Source organism: Odontomachus brunneus, unplaced genomic scaffold (assembly GCF_010583005.1).
Source record: "Odontomachus brunneus isolate Ranch 3 - 2012 unplaced genomic scaffold, Obru_v1 Obru_scaffold_126, whole genome shotgun sequence".
Taxonomy (NCBI): Eukaryota; Metazoa; Arthropoda; class Insecta; order Hymenoptera; family Formicidae; genus Odontomachus; species Odontomachus brunneus.
The window spans coordinates 34889-57320 of NW_022639576.1; the positions used below are offsets into that span (position 1 = coordinate 34889).

General features: G+C 37.9%; 4 protein-coding genes across 10 annotated transcripts; 2 read left to right on the forward strand and 2 right to left on the reverse strand.

The window, feature by feature from the left end:
- Window positions 1-184: 184 nt before the first annotated feature.
- LOC116849842 (nuclear pore complex protein Nup160 homolog) lies at window positions 185-7417 on the forward strand. Its single transcript, XM_032827422.1, has 14 exons — window positions 185-418; window positions 827-1140; window positions 1213-1330; window positions 1545-2074; window positions 2155-2961; window positions 3039-3469; window positions 3567-3788; window positions 3939-4621; window positions 4694-5047; window positions 5128-5310; window positions 5430-5596; window positions 5652-5882; window positions 5967-6070; window positions 6755-7417. Exons 1-13 carry the CDS (start codon window positions 334-336, stop codon window positions 6066-6068), a joined length of 4227 nt encoding a protein of 1408 aa, XP_032683313.1. The 5' UTR covers window positions 185-333; the 3' UTR covers window positions 6069-6070; window positions 6755-7417.
- LOC116849848 lies at window positions 6069-12874 on the reverse strand. Of its 5 annotated transcripts, none has more exons than XM_032827436.1 (4): window positions 12739-12874; window positions 6671-6853; window positions 6436-6521; window positions 6069-6331 (listed from the first exon to the last, which is right to left on the reverse strand). In XM_032827436.1, the coding sequence occupies exons 2-4, from the start codon at window positions 6819-6821 to the stop codon at window positions 6218-6220; spliced, it is 351 nt and encodes a 116-aa protein (XP_032683327.1). In that variant the 5' UTR covers window positions 6822-6853; window positions 12739-12874; the 3' UTR covers window positions 6069-6217. The 5 variants fall into 5 exon arrangements, with proteins under 5 accessions (XP_032683327.1, XP_032683330.1, XP_032683325.1 ...); XM_032827439.1 differs by lacking the exon at window positions 12739-12874 and adding an exon at window positions 7852-8044; XM_032827434.1 differs by lacking the exon at window positions 12739-12874 and adding an exon at window positions 7632-7845.
- Window positions 8235-22356, forward strand: LOC116849841 (calcineurin-binding protein cabin-1-like). Of its 2 annotated transcripts, none has more exons than XM_032827420.1 (19): window positions 8235-8327; window positions 8894-10458; window positions 10528-10695; window positions 10767-10955; window positions 11022-11165; window positions 11248-11428; window positions 11515-11639; window positions 11712-11904; window positions 12015-12168; window positions 12248-12395; window positions 12487-13254; window positions 13341-13716; window positions 13795-14679; window positions 14773-15049; window positions 15156-15409; window positions 17395-17558; window positions 17676-17946; window positions 19360-19488; window positions 19559-22356. In XM_032827420.1, the coding sequence occupies exons 1-19, from the start codon at window positions 8235-8237 to the stop codon at window positions 21311-21313; spliced, it is 7839 nt and encodes a 2612-aa protein (XP_032683311.1). In that variant the 3' UTR covers window positions 21314-22356. The 2 variants fall into 2 exon arrangements, with proteins under 2 accessions (XP_032683311.1, XP_032683312.1); XM_032827421.1 differs by lacking the exon at window positions 8235-8327 and adding an exon at window positions 8401-8804.
- Window positions 15056-19402, reverse strand: LOC116849846 (probable uridine nucleosidase 2). Of its 2 annotated transcripts, XM_032827431.1 has the most exons (7): window positions 19377-19402; window positions 17687-17812; window positions 16907-17013; window positions 16613-16829; window positions 16322-16493; window positions 16001-16242; window positions 15056-15932 (listed from the first exon to the last, which is right to left on the reverse strand). In XM_032827431.1, the coding sequence occupies exons 3-7, from the start codon at window positions 16984-16986 to the stop codon at window positions 15633-15635; spliced, it is 1011 nt and encodes a 336-aa protein (XP_032683322.1). In that variant the 5' UTR covers window positions 16987-17013; window positions 17687-17812; window positions 19377-19402; the 3' UTR covers window positions 15056-15632. The 2 variants fall into 2 exon arrangements, with proteins under 2 accessions (XP_032683322.1, XP_032683321.1); XM_032827430.1 differs by lacking the exon at window positions 19377-19402 and having other exon boundaries at window positions 16613-16832; window positions 17687-17826.
- Window positions 22357-22432: the final 76 nt, after the last annotated feature.

Sequence of the window (22432 nt, forward strand, 5' to 3'; positions counted from 1 at the left end):
TTTGAATCCGGCCAATCGCGGCGTTCAAACTTGCAAGCTATCGAAAAACAAGTATTCTCGCGGTACTGCGATTGGTCAATTTTAAAATGTTCCACATACCGCGGAATATCGATATCTCGACACTGGACAGCGTGATGCCGTCGAGGACACCCGATACGCGCCCTGTATCACGCACGCACCATACACACACACACACCACACACACACACACACATTACGAGCGAAGCACGAGGCGGCGCCAAAAACTATTGAGTGCCCGCTCAAATTCACAGTGGATTGTGATGTAAAGTGACGGACGAGTAGTTTTAGTGCTTCTTCGCAAAGGATCAGAAAATGGTGGAGTTCCCGTTGGGGTATCGCGAGGTTGTACCGGATCAAACTCTGCCAGAAAAATGGAAAGAAATCACCCTGAATACTGGTGAGGACATAACCTCCGTATGATAGCCCGGCAAACCAAAATACCGTTCGTAACGTCATCTGAGAGCGTTTCGAAGAGCCATTCTCAGTGATGTCGAAATAAGATGTTCGCGGGAATTATATATTTTATAACAATTGTGAATTGAAGTAGCAATTTCAATTGCACACTTATCTAACCTCTCTATTGTCTAACCTCTATCCGTTACTCATCTTGAATAAATTATTCTGGTCACTCGGTATATATTTTACGGCAAATGTAATTCTCTAATCTTAAACTTAACATGTCAAAAATATGCGCTGTAAAAATCAATAATTATATATATCAATAATACATGTAATAAAAATAGACTGATATTATTGCAATTATTTCTTCAAGAGTGAGTAGATGGTCAGAATTTTATTTTTGCAGGTGGAAGCCAGAGCACATTACAAGATATAAAGGTGCCAGAAAGGGCAGGTGGCTATTCATATAAAGACAGCTCCAAATACTTCACTCGTAACCGTTTCATTTATTGGCGTATTTGCCATGATATACTTGAATTGATTGAACACAGTCTAGACATCAATCTAGCAAACTGCAGAGTCAGATATAAGTTTACAGATACACCAATTTTGGATGGAATCTCCATTCATGAGACAGTCAACTCTGTCATTATTCTGATTGTCACTGTCTCCAGTGTCCATAAGCTTTTGTTTTCTCATCCAGATAAGATTCACAGACAAGTAAGCATGAATTTTACTGTTTATAGTTTTGTAACTAACAGTCTACTGACAATTCATTTGTTTCACTTAAAGGAGAACTTGTTGGGTACATATACGGATCTTAGTGTACAGTCTATATTTAGTGAAGCTTCTGTACAAAATGCCAGAGATCCTCATACATTTCATATTATTGCCAATGCTGGGACCACAAGTAAGTCTGTAGCGTACAGCAAATGTGACACTTTCATTTAACAATGTGTATATATAGATGCATTTTTATCAGATTTTTTCTTCATTATATACACAAGCTGTATCTGCAGCAAATATGACATTTCCATTTAATAATATATAGCTTCATTTTCATCAGTTTTTTCCTTATACATATTAAACTATGTCATTCACTGGTATCTTTTTATTTTCCTTAGATTCACCAGTACCTCATGCAGCAGCATCGTGGCTCACATTGCCACAAGAAGAGGCGTTGTTCGCTCTTGCCTATAGTTCAGCTACTATACTACTTCTGAGACTCGAAGCACTCACAGGTCTCGTACATACTAGCGAATTGAAGCAAGACTCGATAGTGCCCAGATTCTTGAGCGGCATTGCTACTGCGTTCAGAGGTCGCAATACCGAGGCCCACGTGGCAATGTCTCTTGTCATACACAGTTACGGTAGCGATATGTACTTATTCGCGCTATGCCGAGAGGGCAATGTACGCATGTGGTCTTGCAATAAGACACAGTGCACAGCAGTAACAGACGCAGCGATCGAGAATCGCATTGTGTCCCAAGGTGCGCAAGGTCACGTTCTCAGGAAGGCGCTGGGCAACGACAACGAGTTATATCTTGGTACATTCTTGAAATTCGGCGCAGAATGCGAATTCAGTATTCTAAAGCCTGTGCAAGATAACGGCATGTTCAAGTTCATTAGACTGTGCACGTTGTACGCGCCGGACGTGAGTATTCTCTTGTTAACAAGCATGCAATCATCCCTTTTCGGTGACAAACTTAATGAATCTGTATTATTTTCCAACAGCAACACTTGGTGGATTTCGCGTTCACATTCACTAGATTATGGGCGGTGTGGAGAACCACAGATATGGACACTGTGGCGGTAACGCACGCACAATTACCGCTGAATGGCACACACGTTAATTCCGCGTGGGAAACTGCAATTCTGGAGCAGGCACGCGACCGGGATTACATCGTGAGCGATCCTGGGACAGATCCACGACAAGCGTACATTAATTACATCTTTCATCCTGGTCAATTTTCATTGGCGGACATCACGAAGGCTCTGAGCATCTACAGAAGGTCCAATCTCATCGCAGACATGACTCTTTCGCCAGCTGTGCTGAAGGAGAGAGTGTGTATGGCAGTGGAGGCCGAGATGCAAGCAGAAGTGATGGATTACGTGATCATGGACGAAGATTACCTAGAGATTGCCAACAGATGTTGGTCGAAATTTTACTCATGTGTTGTCCAATATCACGCCAACGGTACACGTCCCGTAGGCTTACTGCTGTTGCCGAGTGTCTACGGCGTCATCTTGCTGAAAAAGTCGTCGTTCTCCCTTTTGAGGCCTATGGAAGCCCTGGAGCATCTGGCGCTCTGCAATGAAAAATCCTGCACATCCCGCTTCAAGACAACACCTGTTCTGTCGCAGGACGAGGACACGTGTCAAGATCTGATCATCTTAATGTCCGCGTTGGTCATGTTAGGGGAACAATTGTCGGAAGAATCTAAAATGGAAATCGAGAGGGAACTGTATCATCTGAGAAGTCCCGATATTATAATCGACGATTTGCTGTTAAAACTGATGTTGGAGAAACCCAACGACCCGGTGAGTACTCAATTTAATCTCTCTATCTCGTACCTCTCTCTGTGGACTCTGAAATCAACTTGTTCATTTAATGACAGCTGTCAGATTTCGATTTCCAATCTGACCTCTATCACAAACTGGGTAACGTAAAGGATATATCCGGTGCCATGGCCATGCTGTTGGAAGCATTAACATATGACCTCGGACAGCCGAATAAGCTGCAGTTCGAGAACGGTCATGATGCTTCCAAAGTCCTGCTACATATCAATCATTTATTTGGCAGTCAACTGGGAATTTCCGCGGTGTCGGAAACCATAACGCAGGTCGCACTCCTCAGATTCTCCATCTGTAGAGATCTATTAATCCTACAGCAAATCATACTGCAACGCCCCGAGCTATTTGACTCGAGATCTTTGCACACTATACGATCATCGTTAGCGCCGAGGACTGTAGTGCTCACTCAGGCTTATCATGTTGTCACGTGGATATGCGAGTCCACGGCGACTTATACTCCTTCGCAGTCGTTACTGTAAGTCTCATGTAGTTTCTTAAATTTAAATAGTCTATAATAACAAACTAAAAGAAAATGAAATCTTTTCGAAGAACTAAACTATGTATCCTTTCAGAGAGTCCAGTACTCAACGACTTTCAACGTTAAAGCTCACCGACTCGCGAGTTAGCGTCGGGCAGAGGCAGCATCGATCTTTGTCGCTGTTGGAGCTGTTTATCCACAGCAGTGGTGCAAAACACGCTCACATTCTGATGGCTCAAGCGAATATGGACCCGACAACTCTGATACCTTGGCATTACAGCATGCTGACGCACGTGACGCTTCTCGCGCAACTTATGTATCCTTTGTATATACCTCATGTGACGTGATTTCATATGTCTGTTGTTTAATTGATAACAGTCAAGTAAGTTCTAACAAGATCGTCAATTCCGTTTGGTAATTCCAGACAGTTTAAAGATTTATCTGTTTCCTTAAGTAACGTTATTAGATGGCCGATATCTGGAAACTTTGTGTTCCCGGAATGGCTGTTGTCGAGTTGTCAATTTCTACTTGTTCAAGAGTACGTGAGGCTTCTCAACACATGGTGCGAGTGGAATAGTGCTTCGAGGAAGTTTATATTAGCAGTTGCCTTGTTGGAGATGGGAGAGATGCAAAAGGCGTGCGATCACTTTCTTCGTGCTTCCAACGGTATCCTGACCGACGTTTTCTTAGCTGACGCTCTGCTTGGCCCTAATGTTACGACGGGAAACAGCGCGTTGATCCATTATTACCTAAAAGTGATCAAACTGTTCGAGGAGCACAACGCGTCCGACTGTATCATAGAGATCGCCGAGACGGCTATAGCAGCCGCCGACACGGACGACCCAAATTTACCAACACTTCATTCCATAATATTCGCGCAACACTTGAGCTTGGGCCACCACACGGAAGCTTACCATTGCTTAAACGCAAATCCAGACGCCGCGCGTCGAGTAGATTGCCTGCGGCAGCTGGTAGTCACGCTGTTCGAGAGGAAACTGCTGATAGATTTGATCTCCTTTCCTTACGTAGATATGTACGAGGACCTCGAGAGAATAGTAGAGGGCAGAGCCAGGAGCGTCGATCTCATGGAAAACAACTATTATAACTTTTTGTACAGTTTCCACGTGAACAAACAAAACATGCGTAAAGGTAACTCCTCTTGCAAATGTAACTGTGAACCGATATATAATGTACAACACTGATGTGTTACCATTTTTACAGCCGCATCGGTGATGTACGAGCAAGCCATGCGTTTGAGTCAGGAGTCACATTCCGCGCTGATCATATCGAGGCAGGCTCAATGTTTGTTGGCGTGCATCAACGCTCTGCATCACGTGAGTGAGAAGTACAGATGGATCGTGAGGCCTGTGATCGATCATAGCTTTGCCGACGAGTTAAGCCTGCCGAATCCGCAAAAAAAGAGAGGCATAGATGGCAAGGAAGTATTACACTACAAGATCAAAAAGCAAGTCGAAGTCCTCGAGTTGGATGACATCAAGAAGGAGTACTATATAGTAGACGCGAGATTGAAGATTTCGAAAGTTAATTCAGAAATGCATATAGTCGCACATACAGGTAAATGTCTCACAAACGTGTTAATTGTTGCGAAAGATATATCACTGTGTAAACTCACTTTCGTCATTTATATATTTCAGAACCATCTGAACTTATTGTCACTTTATGTAGCACTGGCTTGTATACGACGGCATTGCATTTATGCGACGAATTTAAAATCAGCAAAACCTCTGTACTCGAAAGCTTGACGTCGCAGTGCATCAAACTTAGTCAACGTGAAGATCCAAATGCCTGGGACTGGTTAATACAAAACGACATATTTGGTAAAAATAGTTGCTCGTGATTCTTTTATGAGAGAACTGCGAGAATTCATCATGCCTTTTTATGTATATTTCTTTTCGGGATTGCCGATAATAAATAATTTTGAGTGTCTCTTTCTCAGATATCGGTATATCCAATACAACTATTACAAATACCGCTTGGAGGCTGTTGGAGTACTTCACGTTGAAACACGAGAAAAATACCAATAGCGAGCTGCATAAAGCCGTTGCGCGGAAATTACTGCAAGATGGAGCCTTCCTGCCGCAGTGGTTATTAATGTCATATAAGGTATGTATGAAATAAGATCGAATTTATGCAGTCCTACAATGATCGGATGTTGCAGAAACGAAATGCCTCGGAGCTCTTGCGTCTTATGCTAAATACTGGCCGGCTGATAGAAGCGAGCGATCTGGCAGTAGATTATATCAGTGCAGTATTGGGCAGCGGGAAGGAACATTTCGGCCTGGAGACGCCGTTAGTAGCCACCGCGCCACCGACTTGGTTGCCACTCAATACTATAGAAGTACTTTTAAGTGAATTAGAATACTTGAATAAAGATTCCACTTACATAGAGGTATGATAAATTCACTCATGGAATTGACGTATTATTTTAAGGCATAATTTAACATACACACACACATTGTAATCTATGTTTCAGAGCTACGAGAGATTGTACACAACGTTGGAAAAATATATAGAAATGGTAAAACGCGTTTCGGACGATATGATAGAGATGAAAATGATGAGCAAGCACTCCTAGTAGTAAGTAACAATATATTTATTTATTCAGTGTATATAATTATTAAAAGAAACTCTTAGACATAATATCAGAGCTGGCGACTTAACGTATGGATGGAAGAAATATTTTCTCGGTATAACAATCAACAAAATTACCTTACTTTAAACGTGTTAAGTATAAATTGGCCCATGGTTGAACGATATGACAATTGTCACTACAACAATGATACTGAGAATCGCAGCAACAATCGCGGCCACTGTATGTGGATATCGTTTGAATAATACCTACAATTATTGTTTGAGATTTCACATTTTACTCAAACATTTAATTTGAATAAGAAAAAGAATTATTTTTTATCTAAATTATATGATGAACGTGGAGTTATTACCATCAGTAGAACGATCATCCCAAGAATAAAAATAGATCCGATCGGCAAGAGAAAAGATGCAGCCCAATGTCTCTGTATTTCGAGATCTGTAAAAAGGAAATTTGTGATTATACTTTAATTTTGAATGACTTTAATTTGAGAGATAATGATTTCTGCATGCATACGATGTCGTACAAGTGTATAGACAATTATCTCTAGAGTTGAATTCATATTTGATAGAACAAGAAAGACTCACTTGTACGCCAGATTTGGCTATTATATTCATTATAAGCGGGAGCATAGAGTCTTGTTATAATAATTTTGTTTGTTGCTATTCCAGAATTAGACAAATTCTGTGTATCTACTGTTTGTGTATCATCTCTCGACCAGCCTCCTGCGATGTACATACTTGTGCCTGTTTACATTGACATTACAGCAACTGTAATAGTATCAAATTGTCATGGAATTAGTTTTAATCTCTACATCCGTTAAATATGAACTTTTCCATTATGTGATAAGAGTATGTGTTTGTATAATGATTTAAAGTGCCAACAATTAACTGTAACACTTGATGCATCTTGTGAGAAGGCAGATCATGGTGAGGATTTTAAAAGTATCATTTTGTTGAGAACGTTTTGGATTGTTATTAATATTAAACTATTGTTTGTTATACATCATTATTTATTACTGCTCTACATTTTCTTTCCGTAATATTTTTGTACATGTTAAAATTAAATACTATCACTTCTATTATCAGATACACTGTAATTTGTATTACCTTACCTAATCTGCAATCCAACAAGATCTATCATATTTGACGTTCTCATTAAAGACTGTCTCTAATCTCCATTTTCTCTCAATAGTGTGTAATATAATTAACTAATATTAATTATTTCTCCCACTTTTACATTGAGCTGAAGTCAGCAGACAGTTTCCTAATCAATTGTTTACCGAATGTTAAAAACAAAAATGTAACTACATTTTTTATAAACTGATGTTTTCACTTGCGACTTTTATTTCAGGTCCTGAAGTATACATGTTATTTTATAAGATAATATTTATTACAAAAACGCATATGTGTAAAGCAAAAGATATGCAACTTTCATTGTAAACAATTCACCATGATATATTTTATATCGCAATATGATTGTGCATACCGGTATAACGGAATGATATAAATCATAAAATGATCGTACAAATGTAATACGGGCACTCACCCAAAAAAAAGTGTTTACACGTTGTATCTGACTATTATCATTGCTCGTATAATGCCATCGTCGGAAATATGCGTTCTATTTGCGTTAGAATAATGTCAGAACTAAATGAACCATCGTTGCATAGCTGGTGCATGCATTATGCGCGATAGTAATATTTTCCCTTGTGCAAGCAAGATAAACAAAGTTAAAAGTTCAATCGCAGTAGACGAGATAAACGTACGTAATCTTCACATTCGCGACGTCAAAGGCAGATAACACAATCTGTTCTTCCCACCTGCACTTTCCTCACACCTTTATTGAACTTTATCCTTTTCACGTTCTGATAGAATTTACGTATATATATATGTACATTTTGTGCATTTCACTTTAAATAGAAAAAAATGAGAACTGAAAAGAGACTTCTTATTTCACTTTGCAGTATACAAAATGTAAGTGCGAGGTGCACCAAGAAAGAATAGATATCTCTATAAGGGGTACTAATTCTTATCTAGACTATCTAGACCATCTAAGTCCGTATGCGTGGTTCATTGGCATGGCGGCGTGCGAAAAAACCGGCTGATTTGTTGATGTTTTGCATATGTAGGCGTTGATACTGTGCGAGAAATGGGCAGTATGATTAAGATATCTGCTCTCAACGAAGAGTCGAGTGAGGAAAGCGAGGAGGAAGATTTACCTACGATCACGAAGGAGGCGCAGGTAAGAATGCGAGCAGTCGTTTCTTTACTCGGACATATAACCTCAAAATCGGTCACATTTGCGAAGAATCAGGTGCTTCTCTGGCGCGCAAATTTCGATATTCTTAGCGTTTAACATTATCACTAATAAACGTTATCTGCAGTATAAATTTACATTGAATTTGTATATCTATCATCTATCAAGTGTGTAGAGCGTTAAATTCAATCGACAATCATAGGCACAGAAATTCAATTTCGTGTCCCGTATTTAACATTAAAAGTTTTTTTTAATCTACAATGTATTCCTTGCTTCCTATTTCATATTTTCTATCTTCTTCTGGCTTAAGATTTAAATCTAAAAGAGATAAAGAAACAAGAAGCAAAGAGCATATTGTAAATTGGGGTTAATTGTTTGATGAATTACAATCTATATATGTGCCATTGTATGCTGAGAATTCTAAAATTCAACTAGAAATAATAAGAACATAGTACATCTAGTGTGAGTTTATCTTAGAAGTTTGTACAAGCCAAATTACCACCTAACATAAAAATATATTTGTTATTTATATTTTGTATCACATATTTCAGGAACAAATAGCACTAACAGAATACAACAAAGCCTTAGAATTGTTGAAAGAAGATAAGCGAGAGGAAGCACTGGTTATTTTTAAAGATCTTTTAGAAACTGAATTACTGGATGAAGTAGAAAAGCCAGAAGTACCAGATGGCAGATCAAGACCGATGTTATCCTTAAAGTATTCCTGCTTCAAGAACATTGGTGCTATTCAAGTGGCTTTTGAGAATTATGTGGAAGCTGTGGAAAACTACTGGGAGGCTGCAAACTTGGATGATTCCGATGTAACATTGTGGTACAGGATTGGCACATTAGCCATGAAAATTTCTAATTTAGAATTAGCTTGCTCATCTTTTAAGCAAGGTCTGAAGTGTAATTCGAATCATTGGCCATGCCTAGACAATTTAATAACTGCCTTATATGCCGTTCCTGATTACATGAACTGTCTATTATATATTTCTATGGCATTGGAAAAAGATCCTAGTTATGTAAAGGGTTTAGCTTTTCGTGACAAAATATTTAAAAACATCCCATGTATGGAAGAATGTTATAAGCTGTATAATAGTGATTGGCAATTAGACCCACCTTTGTATACCGAATATGATCATGTATTGGGTGATAAATTATTAGCGGAGGCAAAGGAGGTTTCTGAAAAATGGGCAGAATTTTGTAAAGCTGAATTCACACCAAAACCATTGCCAGAATTAAATTTAAGAATGCCTCTAATAAGCTATACATGGTTAGCCCTTGGAGAAAGCTTGTTAGACATGCATAGGTATGTTACTGAAAACAATTTGAACTTTGTTAGTCGAATTATATTATTGGTTCAAAAACCCGATGACAAGAATGCAGTGGCAAGTAATGAGTGTGAAGCTGAAGAAAGTAATGCTATGGAGGTGGAACAAGAGAATTTACATGATTCAATTCCAAACGGAGATAATGATATTGGCAAGTCTGTTAAGATGGAAGCGGAGGATTGTACTTTTGAGATGTCTGATGACAATCAAGCCTTCAATACAGCTTCAGATACTGCGATGGAAGTTGAAACCGAAGACGACAAGAAATCTTGCTCAACTGATGTACAGATAATCGAAGATGAAGATCCATTGAGAATGTCTGACACGGACGGTTTACAATTTGAAGAACAAAGTCAAACCAAAAACATAGATTCGGAGGAACAGATGCAGTACGAAGTAGATGCTAATACCGACAAGCTAGAGAGCGACAAAGTTACAGATGACGTTTATAGCACGGATAACGGGGCGCCTAATGAAAAATCCAGCGACAAGGAAAGCGACAAATCGAGTGACAAAGCTTCTGAGAAAGGTGTCGAGAAAGCAAATGACGCGCTGAATAAAGCGGACGATAAGGTTCATTCTGAAAAGATCGATGGAAAGGAAGAGGGACAAAAGGTGAAAAAGAGGCGTAGAAGTGCATTGTGTTTCTTGCAACAGTGGGCTTGGAGTTGCAGTAGCATGAGACGATCCGCGAGAGTAAGAGGTACGAACAGGAGGGAAGCAGAGAGGGATGACGTTCAGTTGGAAGAAACACTCAGAAGACTATTTCCCAGCACTTTATTGTACGTATATTAGATGCAAAAATTTGTATTGAGAAATGATGTATTTAGATATACTCTAACTTATAACAGGCCGGATACGGTAAGGTTGACTAAGGACGATGTTACTAAAAATATTGATGATTCTATGGATACTATGGATATGTATCAGTTATTCGCAAATCAAGAGAATAATGGCAGCAACAACATAGAAGCCCTCAAAAGTTCGGAAAGCTCTAAATCGCCAAGCCCTGACGCAAAGTACTTATTTATAATTTAATTTCTATCCGGTGTAATATGAAACGTTATGTCATTCAATCTTCTTTGTACAGTCAACAGCAAAAATATTTTGAGACAGAAGCAGAAATTGCCGATGTGGACGCATTTATAAATCAGCATAGCAATAAAAGTAACCTAATGATAATCATCGCGAAATACGCAGAGTTTCTATGCACCAAGTGGAATCAGGAATGGCCGAAAGGAATGTCGGAAATTTACTTACAGGCATATCCTTTTATGAGGTAGTGGCGCAAAAAAGGAATATTCATCGTAGTACTATAAACAAGGAATATTTTTTTTTTTTCCAGACAACATATCCCACACTTGTCGCCGTTTGAGGAGAATATTGACGAAAAAATATTGAAGTTAGATACTGAAATGACATTATTATTTGGTGAACTTCATACAGACAGATGGCTAGATAATAAACCAGATACTCTATCAGGTTCAACGTAAGTTTTATATTTTTATTGTGTTTGTAAACGTTTTATTAATGAAAAACTTCTCTCTCTATTTATGAAATTATTCTTGCAGGTTGGATAAGCTTGGTACTGGACTGCCAGCGGAAGAATTGGGACATATAATATTCACAAGTGTTAGACAAGATCTCTTGAATGAAGAAAATATTTACATTTTACTGAGGATCTTATGGCTCAAAGCTAATATCTTCTTGTGCCAAGGTGATTTTGATGTCGTCATAGAGACATTAGAATTGGTAAGAAATCTTCTAATTGACAAAGAAATAATCAGAATAATTTCGTATTTTTATATAAATTATATATATATATGTACCATTTTCAGTTGTTAAGTCGCCTGCAAGTAATCGAAAGCAAGAAACCAAATGCTTGTATCACTCTTTCAAACTGTAAGAATAACTCTCAAATTAGCACGAAGCTTGTAAAGAAGAAACTTACGTCGATTCAAAGGTTTCTTTCAATCTTAATACATTAACATGTATTATATTAGAATAGATCAATTTCATTTTCTTAATTATACAGAGGTCAAAAGTTGGGCGAAATCCAGCGTCTGTATGACGAGAAGAAATATGCAGAGCTCTCTTACATACTGCAAGATACTTTTAAATTTGCCAAACAAAGACACAAGTTGTTAATAACGAATGAGAACATTGTCGATAGGGTTCGACAACTAACCATGTTACTCGATAGTTTATGGCAACTTGAACAGTATGAGGTAATATATAACCATTATTAATGTAATTATTAATGTTATTATAATATAATATAAATATGTACGTAGAAAATAATATGTTAAAATTATTCAACAATATCGTATATTTTTAGGAATGTTACGTTTGGGCAGAAGCTTGTCTCAATGAATCGTGGCAAAACTATCTAAATTCTTCCAACGAAGCTGAACAGAAGAAGTGGACGAGTTCTGTTCTGATGGCACTCGAAAAATTAGAAACCTGTACAATCGAAGTTAGCGTATTTGCCGGTAAGATCATGTCAATTTAATAAAATAATTTATATCTTTAACTTTACTACATTGTTTACATGATTCGCCGTGATTGCAGTAAAATATCTGCCGGAGTCTCGTTTGTCGAGATTGGTTCAAAATCTAGTTCATATCGTTTGTCATCAATTGGATGTACCAGAGAACGCTGTAGAAATGCCACTTGAAACTGTGTTACCTTGGATCCTGTTGCATTATATTCTACAATAGTAAGTTTGTCGAAAAACGTCTCTATTAATATAACGCATGAGCGATTATTACTTATTATTATTACTTATAACTTGAATTTCATCTTAATAGTGAGGAAGACAAGGAGAGAGCAAAGGCTGAATCCCCTTATAAAAATAAGATGCACGGCTCTCATCATTCCGAGTCGGATGATGAGGATGAGGGCATCCCACCGTCCATAATGATTCTGTTCACTGCCCATGAATTTATCGGTAGACACTCGTGGTGTTGTTTCAACGAGGCGAAATTATTGTTCTTCACCATGAATTTAATCATACCGCAACTCGAGACTCCGCAGTATGCTTCTATCAAGAATAGACTCACGAAACATCTCGAGCAGATATTCTTCTGTTTGTACGGCCATCCCAACAGGATGAACAAGGTGCGACCGAAACATCTTCAAGATCACGTGGTGCCGCAGATGGAATTAACTTGGGATGGAGCGCAATTGCTATTCGATTTTTATAAGCCAAAACAGCTGCCCAATTTTCAATCTCCCAGAATTCTCTCTATCAGCATGGACACGGAGATATTATTTAAGAGGATAATTAGACTAGTTCCGCAAGAGAGCGACCCGAATCAAATAGTAGAGGACGTCACGGCCTACATAATCGGTGCCAAGGAGAAGATGCCGAGCGTGATGAAACCGTTGCCGCACGCGATATCTACCATTTACTACTTGTTAGGCGACTTCTATTTCAAGAATAACAAGTGGGAACATGCCTGCCGTTACTATCTTCTGGATCTGTGCTTATATCCGAGGGGATTAAATTCGTGGGCAGGTTTAGCTATGGCAACGGGCAGTATAATCGAGAATTGGCTAAATAATTACAGACCTATGTGAGTATCGCTCTCTTAATTGCATCTTCCTAAATCCGTGCGAATTGCAATAATGACGTTAAACGTTTTCTCGTTTGTATCGATAGAGGGAAGGATAAATTTCTCAATAAAGCGAAGATGGCACAGTCGAGTTATCATCACGCTATCGAGCTAGCACCAGGACATTCTGTGATCTGGACAGAGTACGGGAACTTTGTTTATATGGTTCATTCGTTCTGTTCGCGACTGCTCAAACAAGAGACCGATACCTTGAGTATGGAGAGATTTGAAATTTTGGAGACCAGAAAGGAGGAGATGCTGGATATCGCGGATCAATGTTTCGAATCAGCTAATCGAATATGTCAGACTATCGACGAGCCATCTATTCATCATGACGAGAGATGGCTTTATCAATATATGCTCGGTAAAGTCGCGGAAAAGAAGAATGAGGATCCTCCTGTATTTTTAGAACATTATGCAAAGGTTAGATATTTTATCTGTTATGTTCTATATTTATTTTTTTATTGCTCGTATCTAATGCATCGCGTTGCCTGATTTCAGGCTAGTGAATTATTATACGAGAACAATGCCCAATATCCACGTAGAATAAGTCACAAGAGTCCGCAGAATCTATCTATAGAGGCGCTAGAGGTTCACTATCGTATCCACGCTAGTATACTGAAGTATTTAGAGCAACACGAGGGGAAGCCGTTGAAGAAATCTTTGGGCCAATTATTCCACTGGCATCTCAAAAATTGCTCTGATGGACCCTTTATGAAGTATCAGTCTAAACTCAACGAGAAGAAAAAAGAGGAGTGCTCCGATGCGGAGAAAACCACTTCGAAGGAATCTGATAGCGTGATAGACGTCGATAAAAACGTGGCAGCAGTATGCCAACGCTCAAGTAGTATCGAGGAAATAGAAATCGTAGATAAATCAAATAAGACCCTTGATGTTAAGTGTATAGAGCCAAGTAAGTCCGAAGGTCGCAAGAGGTATCCCGAGGAATCATCACACGACAATACGAAGAGAATAAAATTAGGTAGCGTTTCGCACCTGCAACTGATGCAAGACGTAGTAGCGTTGATAGATGACTTAATTACAAAAGTTTGCGATATGGTGTCGCAAAAAGAGAAAACAAGTGACGAAGTGATGATTCTGTCTAGCGACGAAAGTAACGAACCCAGGTTGCAAAAGAAGAAGCTGGAGAACAAAAACGCCGATAAAATGAAACCGCAGACAAGAACAGAAGAGAACAAGAAAAGTTCACCGAATGTACTGGCAGTTGATTCCGATCGAAAGACTGACAATCCACAGGATATCATGGACGCTCTCATGAAGCAGGCGATGGAAATTAGCCAAGAAACTCAACAATCCTCGTTAGATGACGAGGATACCAGAAAATTTGATGGCAAATGGCTACAGAACGAAGACTTGCAGCCTACTGTACGTTTATCTCCTTTATATTTCTTTTGCTTTCGACTATTGTAAATCAGTGTTAATTTGATCGAAATTGCAATTATTTTAAAATTTGAACAGGAAAAAGATGGTAAAGAGAAAGTAGGTGATAAAAGAAAAATGCAAGGTAACACAAACGAAGAGATCACTCTGAGTAGAAGAGGCTCGCAGGAAAGCACCACGACTACACAAACCACAACCACAACTACGGAGACTAATAATTCCAGTTCCAGTAGCAGCGAGGAGTCCAGCAGTAGCGACGATAGCTCCGACAGTGATAGTTCCAGCGACAGTGACAGCGAGTCTGCCGAAAGTGACGCAGAAAAGAAGAAAAAGGATTCGAACATTATAGAAAACGGTAAAGTTATGATTGCAATTCCTTTATTTTAATTATTACAGCGGGAAGTTACAGTATATCTCATGGAGTATTATATAGATTGTCATTCGGAATTTGTGTATTTCAGAGGAACAAATGCCGGAAGAGGAAGTAATAACATTAATCGCATATTGTTTGGCTGGTCTGGAACAGTGTATATTGAGATTCACGGAACATCACAAGTCGTTCTATAGATTGGCACACTTCTTTTTTAATAACAAAAAGTCGAAGAATATTGCGAGATGCAAGGATCTTTTACTAGGAACATACAATTGTCAGTTCTTCCCTGGACAAACCTTTCAAGGACTTTTTGCAGATAGAAAAAGCACCAACTTTTTTAATGTAAGTATCTTTTGTATTTATATGTAATACTCCGTGTGTTTCAACAATGCATATTAACCCTTTGCGCTTGCATGTCTTCTCAGAAGGGACATTGTAAATCTAGCAAAGATGACTCCGAATGTAAAGGGTTAAACATACTAAGCATACTAATTATACTAAGCATATTAATGCATTACTAAAAAATAATTCCATAGCAAGCTCGTGATACAATTCGAATCCATCATTAAGAAAGACATTCAATTATTAAGTCTTTAAATGCAGTTACATTGATACTTTGAATAATTTCTGCATTGTGTACGGTATTGTTGGGATCTACTACAACTTCACCCCGATTTCCAATAAGTACCGGTTCTAAATTAGTTTTAAACGTTTCCGAAACTATTTCTGGTTTTAATGCAATTGCCATAGTCATGCCATCCGCTGGTCCCCAAAGTTCTGTTTTTTCTAAAGGTACTCTCTCAGCTAAAGATAAAAAGTTCGCGAACGAATTTTTTATCTTATTAAAGATTTCTCCACGTTCCTCCTGTTTAAAACAATATTGCATTATTGCATGATCAATAATCCATACGTATCTATGGTATAGTATATTACCTTTGCAATACTATGACTAGTTACTGTATCTATTGGAAATACAGTGTGGATTTTATTAGTGTTATTTAATACTATCCAATTACTTTCTGGATCTTGTTCAAAATTGAATTCGATTTTAGAGTCCGGTTCGATGTTTGATCCCATTATAATAAGTTTTTTTATGTTATCTATGAAACGAGGGTGTAGCATATTTGCTACAGCAATATTTGTCAAAGGTCCAAGAACGACTATAGTTATTTGATCTGAAAAAGAAAAAATTTAATATTTTAAAAACAATGTATGTGTTAGGTAAATAAATACTACAAATGCTCTTTGAATTACTCGGATATTTTTTCACTAGGTCTGCGAGTACCATAGGAGCAGGTTTGGTCTTATCCACTTTCGCAGTTATTCGTTCAGTGAAATTAAAGTCTCCAAACCCGTCTTCGCCGAAATAATTGTCAAATTTATACGTGTTTATTAGTGGTTTTACAGACCCGATGTATACTGGTACCTGCCAAATTTTAAAAAAAATCGTACATAAAGATATTTCACGCAATTCAATATGTATTCGTAAATTCCAAAAATTTGGATGTATGTACTAAAATAATCATTTGATAATTATGTACTTACATCATTTCTGTCAGCAACAGTTAAAGTTTTCAACACGTTTTGTATCACATCTTCCAAGTACGCGTTACCATATGTGCAAGTTATAGCTAAAATTTCGATATCGCAGGTCTTGATTTCGTACAGAAGTGCCAGCATTAATGCTAAAGCATCGTCTCCGCCAGCATCTGTGTCTATTATCAATTTTCTCTTCGATACGCCACGACAACGCCACGGTCTTCTACTGCAATGTTATTTAGACACAAGATAACCAATGAATGATTATAAAATATTACACATCTAACAAGCAATTATTACCTGATAGAAAGTGCAGAACAGACATGCAGATACAGTAGTATCACGATCATACATACAACTATATTATATTTCATAGCCATGTTTAAGAGTTGATAGATTTTCTGCAACTAAAAGATATATATATATATATATATACACAGAGATAATATTATGTAATAAAAATTACAATATAATTTTAATAGTCCACGAATAGACTATTACGAAAATTAGAATAAAACATAATAAAAGTGACCATAAACATGATAATTTTTATTACGTTTATGATAATTTTTACTATATTCATAGTCACTTTTACTATATCTTATAATTTTTTGTCTATTCCCGGAGTACTAAAATTGTATTGTAATTTTTATTACACTATTCTCTCCTTATACGAGATAGTAAAATCATTAAAACAACTTTTTCTGTTTTTCTTTGTAATTAATATAAATATACATACGATATTATATGTAAATATTTGTATTAATGATATTATATTACTTTTCCAGGGTGTGTGGCATATACCAATCAACGAAATCGATCGACCTGGAAGTTTTGCCTCACATATGTCGAAATGCGTGACGTTGCTTATGCAAGTATTAAAAGAGACCAACGATAGTCGAATGTTAATGCAATTGTGTATACAGCTTGGAAAAATACCGGATTCAGACAAGTAAGATTACTCTCGGATGATTAAACTTAATTAATAACACAAATTAGTTTGTAATTAGAAGTAGACGGATAATTTATCACTTAACTTTATCATTTATCATTCATTTTTTACACCTAGAAAATACTTACGTGACTCCGAGAGAGAACAATTATCACGCCAAGCTTTGACACTCTGCCAACAATCACTTAGAAGTAGAGTTCAAGCGATGGGTTCGGCAAGCACTATTGATAGTGTCCACCTTATCAGAACTGACGCTAGAACACAAGTACTACTTGATGTGTACGAGACATATCAACTTGTGCAGAAAAATTTTCAGGGTAAAGATTCGACTATACAGGCATTTGCAACGTTATTAACAGACACGTACAAAATGTACATAGGAAATAAAGTAAGTACTTGACTATTAATTTATAGCTTAATTTATCATATATAACATGATTGATAGACCAGTTTATATTGACGTCATATGTGCAACTGAGTAAATAGTGTTCCTTCACCAGATGTGCATACATTATCTATTCATGAATGACTAAATTAGAAACAGAAAAAAGAGGAAAACATATTAATATTTTATTTAGTAACATTCATAATGAAACGTCATTATAATATTGGTAAAACTTCTGTTTAGAGGACTCATGACTTTGTCTGATACATATGTTATCAAGGATATCTTTCTGAATAATATTCAAGAAGTTTTAGTCGTTACTCATTGTTTATTTTAAGTTATTAACAAAAAAAATTTTATAAATTAAACGTAATTTTTGTACATAGTACATACTGAAATACGGTATACATATATGAGGGAAAGGGTCCGCCCTCCCTTCTGGACCCCGTACTTAAAAAAAATTAATTTAACCTAATTCATTCTATACATTTTTAGTAAGAATAGAGAATCGATTCTCTATTTTTACTCCGATCTTGCCCTTAATATATGTTATCAAGGATATGTTTCTTAGTAACATTGAAAAAACGGTTCGTAAATGATCATGAGTCATACATTAGATGAACTGTGATGCCGATGTCTGCCACTGCTTATATATTAAATCAAACTGAACAAAAAAGTTCTCTATCATTTTGCGAATGACCACATATATGTTTAATTATTGATTAAAGAAGGCTGGTGTATATTAATACAGTTGTGCATATTAATGCAATCTTACGCATACCAATCTTCTTTAATTAATAACTAAACATCTACATGGTCATTTAAAAAATAGTAGAGGACTTTTTTGATCTAATATATAAGTATAACAAGTATACAGTGATAAACCTTGTCATCACAGCTCATCTACTGTATGGCGCATGATTATTCATTGAATTTTCTTTGATTAATAGCTCAAAATTTGATGTAGTTGTTCGCAAAATAGTAGAGAAATTTTTTGTTCAGTTTGACTTACTTATCTACCTGTACATCTGTATTACACCTTAATCTACCTGTACACTGCAGCTCTTCTGTGAGTTACTGTACTGTGAACTATTTATTTTAATGTACATTGTGTGCAAAAATTCTATTTATAAAACTTTTTTTTGTTAATAATTTTTTTAACAAACAACGAGCGACAGCTAAAACCTGTTAAAAAATATTTAGAAAAGCGATCTTCATAATATATGTTAAGGTCAAGGAAGGTCATAGAAGCTGGATCCCCTAAACAGGAGTTTTACTATAATATTTGTAGAACATTATTAAAGAAAGTAAGCAAAATTTACCGAGTTGACGTTCTGACGAACACGTTAAGTCGCGAAATAACACAGTTGTGATAATTTTAAATGTGATTTTTCCATAATTTTTCTTATATTCTAGAACCTAGAAGGTAATACCTTGGATATTGCCATCAAATGTTGCCAGCGTCAAATACAAGCGAACAAAATCGCGTCGATCAACAATAGCACTACCGTTCACGTACAGCCCCAAGCTGCTCCCACAGTCTCGGTAAATAAACGCATCTGCGTTGCTTTATATTGGCACTTTCGTTATCTAATCCAAGAAAATCTTATCACAGGCACCGCCGCCGCAAGTACAAACAAACTCTACGTCTCCACAATCTTCACAAAATTCTCGCAAACCACATAGAAATTTAACGTCTACTGGTCGACCAAGGGGACGCCCGCCTAATGTCAATAAATATTTACAACCCATACAGCAGGGCAGCAATTTGATGAATCAATTCAGTTCCAAGAGCAGCTACGCGAGTTATATGGGCACGTCTGGGCCAAATCGTTCCATGATGAACCCTTACTACATGAGTCCACTAGTCGATCCGACCGTATTATCGGCCCTGTTGGCCAGCAATATAATGGACCCCTTGTCAGCGATGAGCTACTTGAATCAAATGGGAAGTTACCAAGACATTCTCAGGCAATATCAGAGTAATTTGTCATCGCTGACCAATCTTACTGGTGGCTTGAACAATCCCGGTACAACTATGACCGGTATCAGCAATGCCTCCACAATGAGTACGACTAGCTCCAGTATTAATACTCCCAGTATCACTACCAACATCAGTAACTTGAGTAATCTGAACAACATGACGGTGCAACAATTGCTGAGCATGACTAATTCTACGGCATCGACCTCGCGATCGGCGCCTATGTACCATCAAACAACGACTAAGACCAGCACGACTATGTCGATGACGAAGGACAGGCCCAGCATATCCATTACGCCGGTGACCACGTCGCTTACTCAACAACCTCATAAGACAAAGCCCAGCAGCAAACAGCCGAGCACGCAGAGCGACCCATTACCTGTTCACATTCCCAAGTCACTTCAGATATCGCCGACGAAGCCTATATTACATTCGCCCAACACGGCGCAAGTATCTCTGCTCAAGCCATCCGTCATTCAACAGGTGAAGACTAGTCCGCCGAAGCAAGTGAGCGCCCCACAGATTCGCGTCTCGAAATCGCTTATCGAGCCACAACCCGCACACAACTCCTCGCTGTCGCACTCACCCCTGAAGAGTAGCGGTAGCAGCAACGTGACGAATTCGGCAACTGTGCCGCAAGTCGCTCATAGTGCTGGCGCCATGGCCGCACCCGTAGTTATGAAGAGTCAAGGTCTACCCATGAATTTACCTGCCTCACGTACCGGCACATCGTTGCAGCACAAGTTACTGTCGAAAAAGAACTCCCAACGACAGTATCCACAAACGAGCATACAAAGCCTGATGAGGAAGACGAAGGCCGCTAGCAAAGCGATGCCCGTGCTACCTGGCAATTTTCCCAGTCTGCTAAATGCGATGCCGCCGGTGAGTTCTGCGATGTCGCAACCGCCTTTTATACCACCGGAATTGAGTGGCATCTCCGTGAGCACCGTGACGCAGCCGTCTAGTATGAAGACCACCAAATATCATAGTTACAAAAAATCGAACGTCAAGTCGAAAACAACAGCGGCGACGACAGGGGCAGCGACATCGGTGGATGTGCCGAGCTCATTGCCGACTCCCTTCTCCCAGGGAAACTCAGTCGAAGCGCTCTCGATGTTGTCGCAGTTACAACAACATTCACACTTGGAAATAATACCACAGCAAAAGGCGCCTTTAAAGTCGAACATAGATTACTCCAAGAGTCTCTCCTCTTCAATGACGATGGTGCCGCAAAAGGTCCCGTCGTCGGAGACACTGAGGTCTTCGGCGACGACCGAGTGCATGCCTATATACGATGTGCCGAGAGGAAAACCACCTGCCACCATCTCAGTTAAGAAGGCGGACAAACTCGCCAGCGACAGTGTCGAGATTATAACGTTGGACGATTAATTAATCGATTCACATTCTAACATTCATGTGGCGGCTGGATATTATCCTGCATTCGTATATCGTTTACAGCGCTTGTTTCACATAAAGGTGTGTGTGTATTCTATTTTTCAAGAAAAAAAGAAAAAACCACGAAGCCGATTGGCTCAATGACATTGTATCGCTAATTGATTTCTTGAATTAGAATGGCAAGTCAAGTCGATACGCGTTAACGTGTATTCTTAACATATGTCGCACATGTTTTGTATAAGATCCTATCATCCAACTGTCGAATAGGGATGTAAAAACTGGTTGCGTACGTCCAGTATTCCAGCGCAACGAGTTGATGTGACTACTGAATACAATTGTTTTACATTTTTAGTCTAATACTAAAAGACTAAATTATTGCGCGCGAAAGTATTTTACTTTTCTGTAAATATAAACTTTGTATACTTCCTTACTATAAAAAAATTCTTTCGGTAGCGATACAAGGTGAACGTTCGACCGTTCGAACTATCCGACGTTCCAGATTTGATTATGTCTAAGTACATTTATCAACTTATTTTCATTGGAGGAGTATAAGTATATGAATTTTAGAAAAACAAATTTACATGTATCATAGACAGAAAAGGACACACAGTGTTTAATATTTACAATTTAGTGATAAGAGTTATAATATTATTATCAAAATATTCAGTTTGCATGATCAAGATGTTTAATATTCATTATATAAATATCGACAAATATGAGAAAACCTTTACGTTATTCAGTTACGAAGTTTCGATTACGCGCACATTTTTTATTAAAAAAAAATATGTTTAAATTAATTTACAATATGCCCCATAAATATAAATGAGCTATGCATTGTTTTCTCAATGATTCTACGAAAACATTTTCGCATAAGGAGACATTATTTTTCTACCGCACACACTTGGTAACCGAAATAAGAATGGAATTTTCATCTAAAGGTACAATAACCGAGTGTAAGTAGCAGTCAGTAGATGGTAATTTTTGTAAAGACAATTTGTAACTCATCTCTTACATAAAAGGAACATCTAAAGCTAGAACCTGACTTATCTTTTCACTATGTTACACCACATAATAATACGTAATTGCACATAAGAACACTATAAACTATAAATT

What these genes read in the sequence shown, in the direction of transcription:
- LOC116849848 (XM_032827436.1), bottom strand. Translation starts at nt 6,821, where the DNA reads ATGTACATCGCAGGAGGCTGGTCGAGAGATGATACACAAACAGTAGAT. An exon ending in TAGCCAAATCTGGCGTACAA is followed by an intron (nt 6,522 to 6,670) that starts GTGAGTCTTTCT and finishes TCCTTTTTACAG; the next exon opens with ATCTCGAAATACAGAGACAT. An exon ending in GGATGATCGTTCTACTGATG is followed by an intron (nt 6,332 to 6,435) that starts GTAATAACTCCA and finishes CAATAATTGTAG; the next exon opens with GTATTATTCAAACGATATCC.
- LOC116849842 (XM_032827422.1), top strand. Translation starts at nt 334, where the DNA reads ATGGTGGAGTTCCCGTTGGGGTATCGCGAGGTTGTACCGGATCAAACT. An exon ending in CAGATAAGATTCACAGACAA is followed by an intron (nt 1,141 to 1,212) that starts GTAAGCATGAAT and finishes TTTCACTTAAAG; the next exon opens with GAGAACTTGTTGGGTACATA. An exon ending in GCATATAGTCGCACATACAG is followed by an intron (nt 5,048 to 5,127) that starts GTAAATGTCTCA and finishes TATATATTTCAG; the next exon opens with AACCATCTGAACTTATTGTC.
- LOC116849846 (XM_032827430.1), bottom strand. Translation starts at nt 16,986, where the DNA reads ATGGCTATGAAATATAATATAGTTGTATGTATGATCGTGATACTACTG. An exon ending in TGTTCTGCACTTTCTATCAG is followed by an intron (nt 16,833 to 16,906) that starts GTAATAATTGCT and finishes ATAACATTGCAG; the next exon opens with TAGAAGACCGTGGCGTTGTC. An exon ending in CTGTTGCTGACAGAAATGAT is followed by an intron (nt 16,494 to 16,612) that starts GTAAGTACATAA and finishes AAAATTTGGCAG; the next exon opens with GTACCAGTATACATCGGGTC.
- LOC116849841 (XM_032827420.1), top strand. Translation starts at nt 8,235, where the DNA reads ATGGGCAGTATGATTAAGATATCTGCTCTCAACGAAGAGTCGAGTGAG. An exon ending in CGAAGTTAGCGTATTTGCCG is followed by an intron (nt 12,169 to 12,247) that starts GTAAGATCATGT and finishes CCGTGATTGCAG; the next exon opens with TAAAATATCTGCCGGAGTCT. An exon ending in AAATGTACATAGGAAATAAA is followed by an intron (nt 17,947 to 19,359) that starts GTAAGTACTTGA and finishes CTTATATTCTAG; the next exon opens with AACCTAGAAGGTAATACCTT.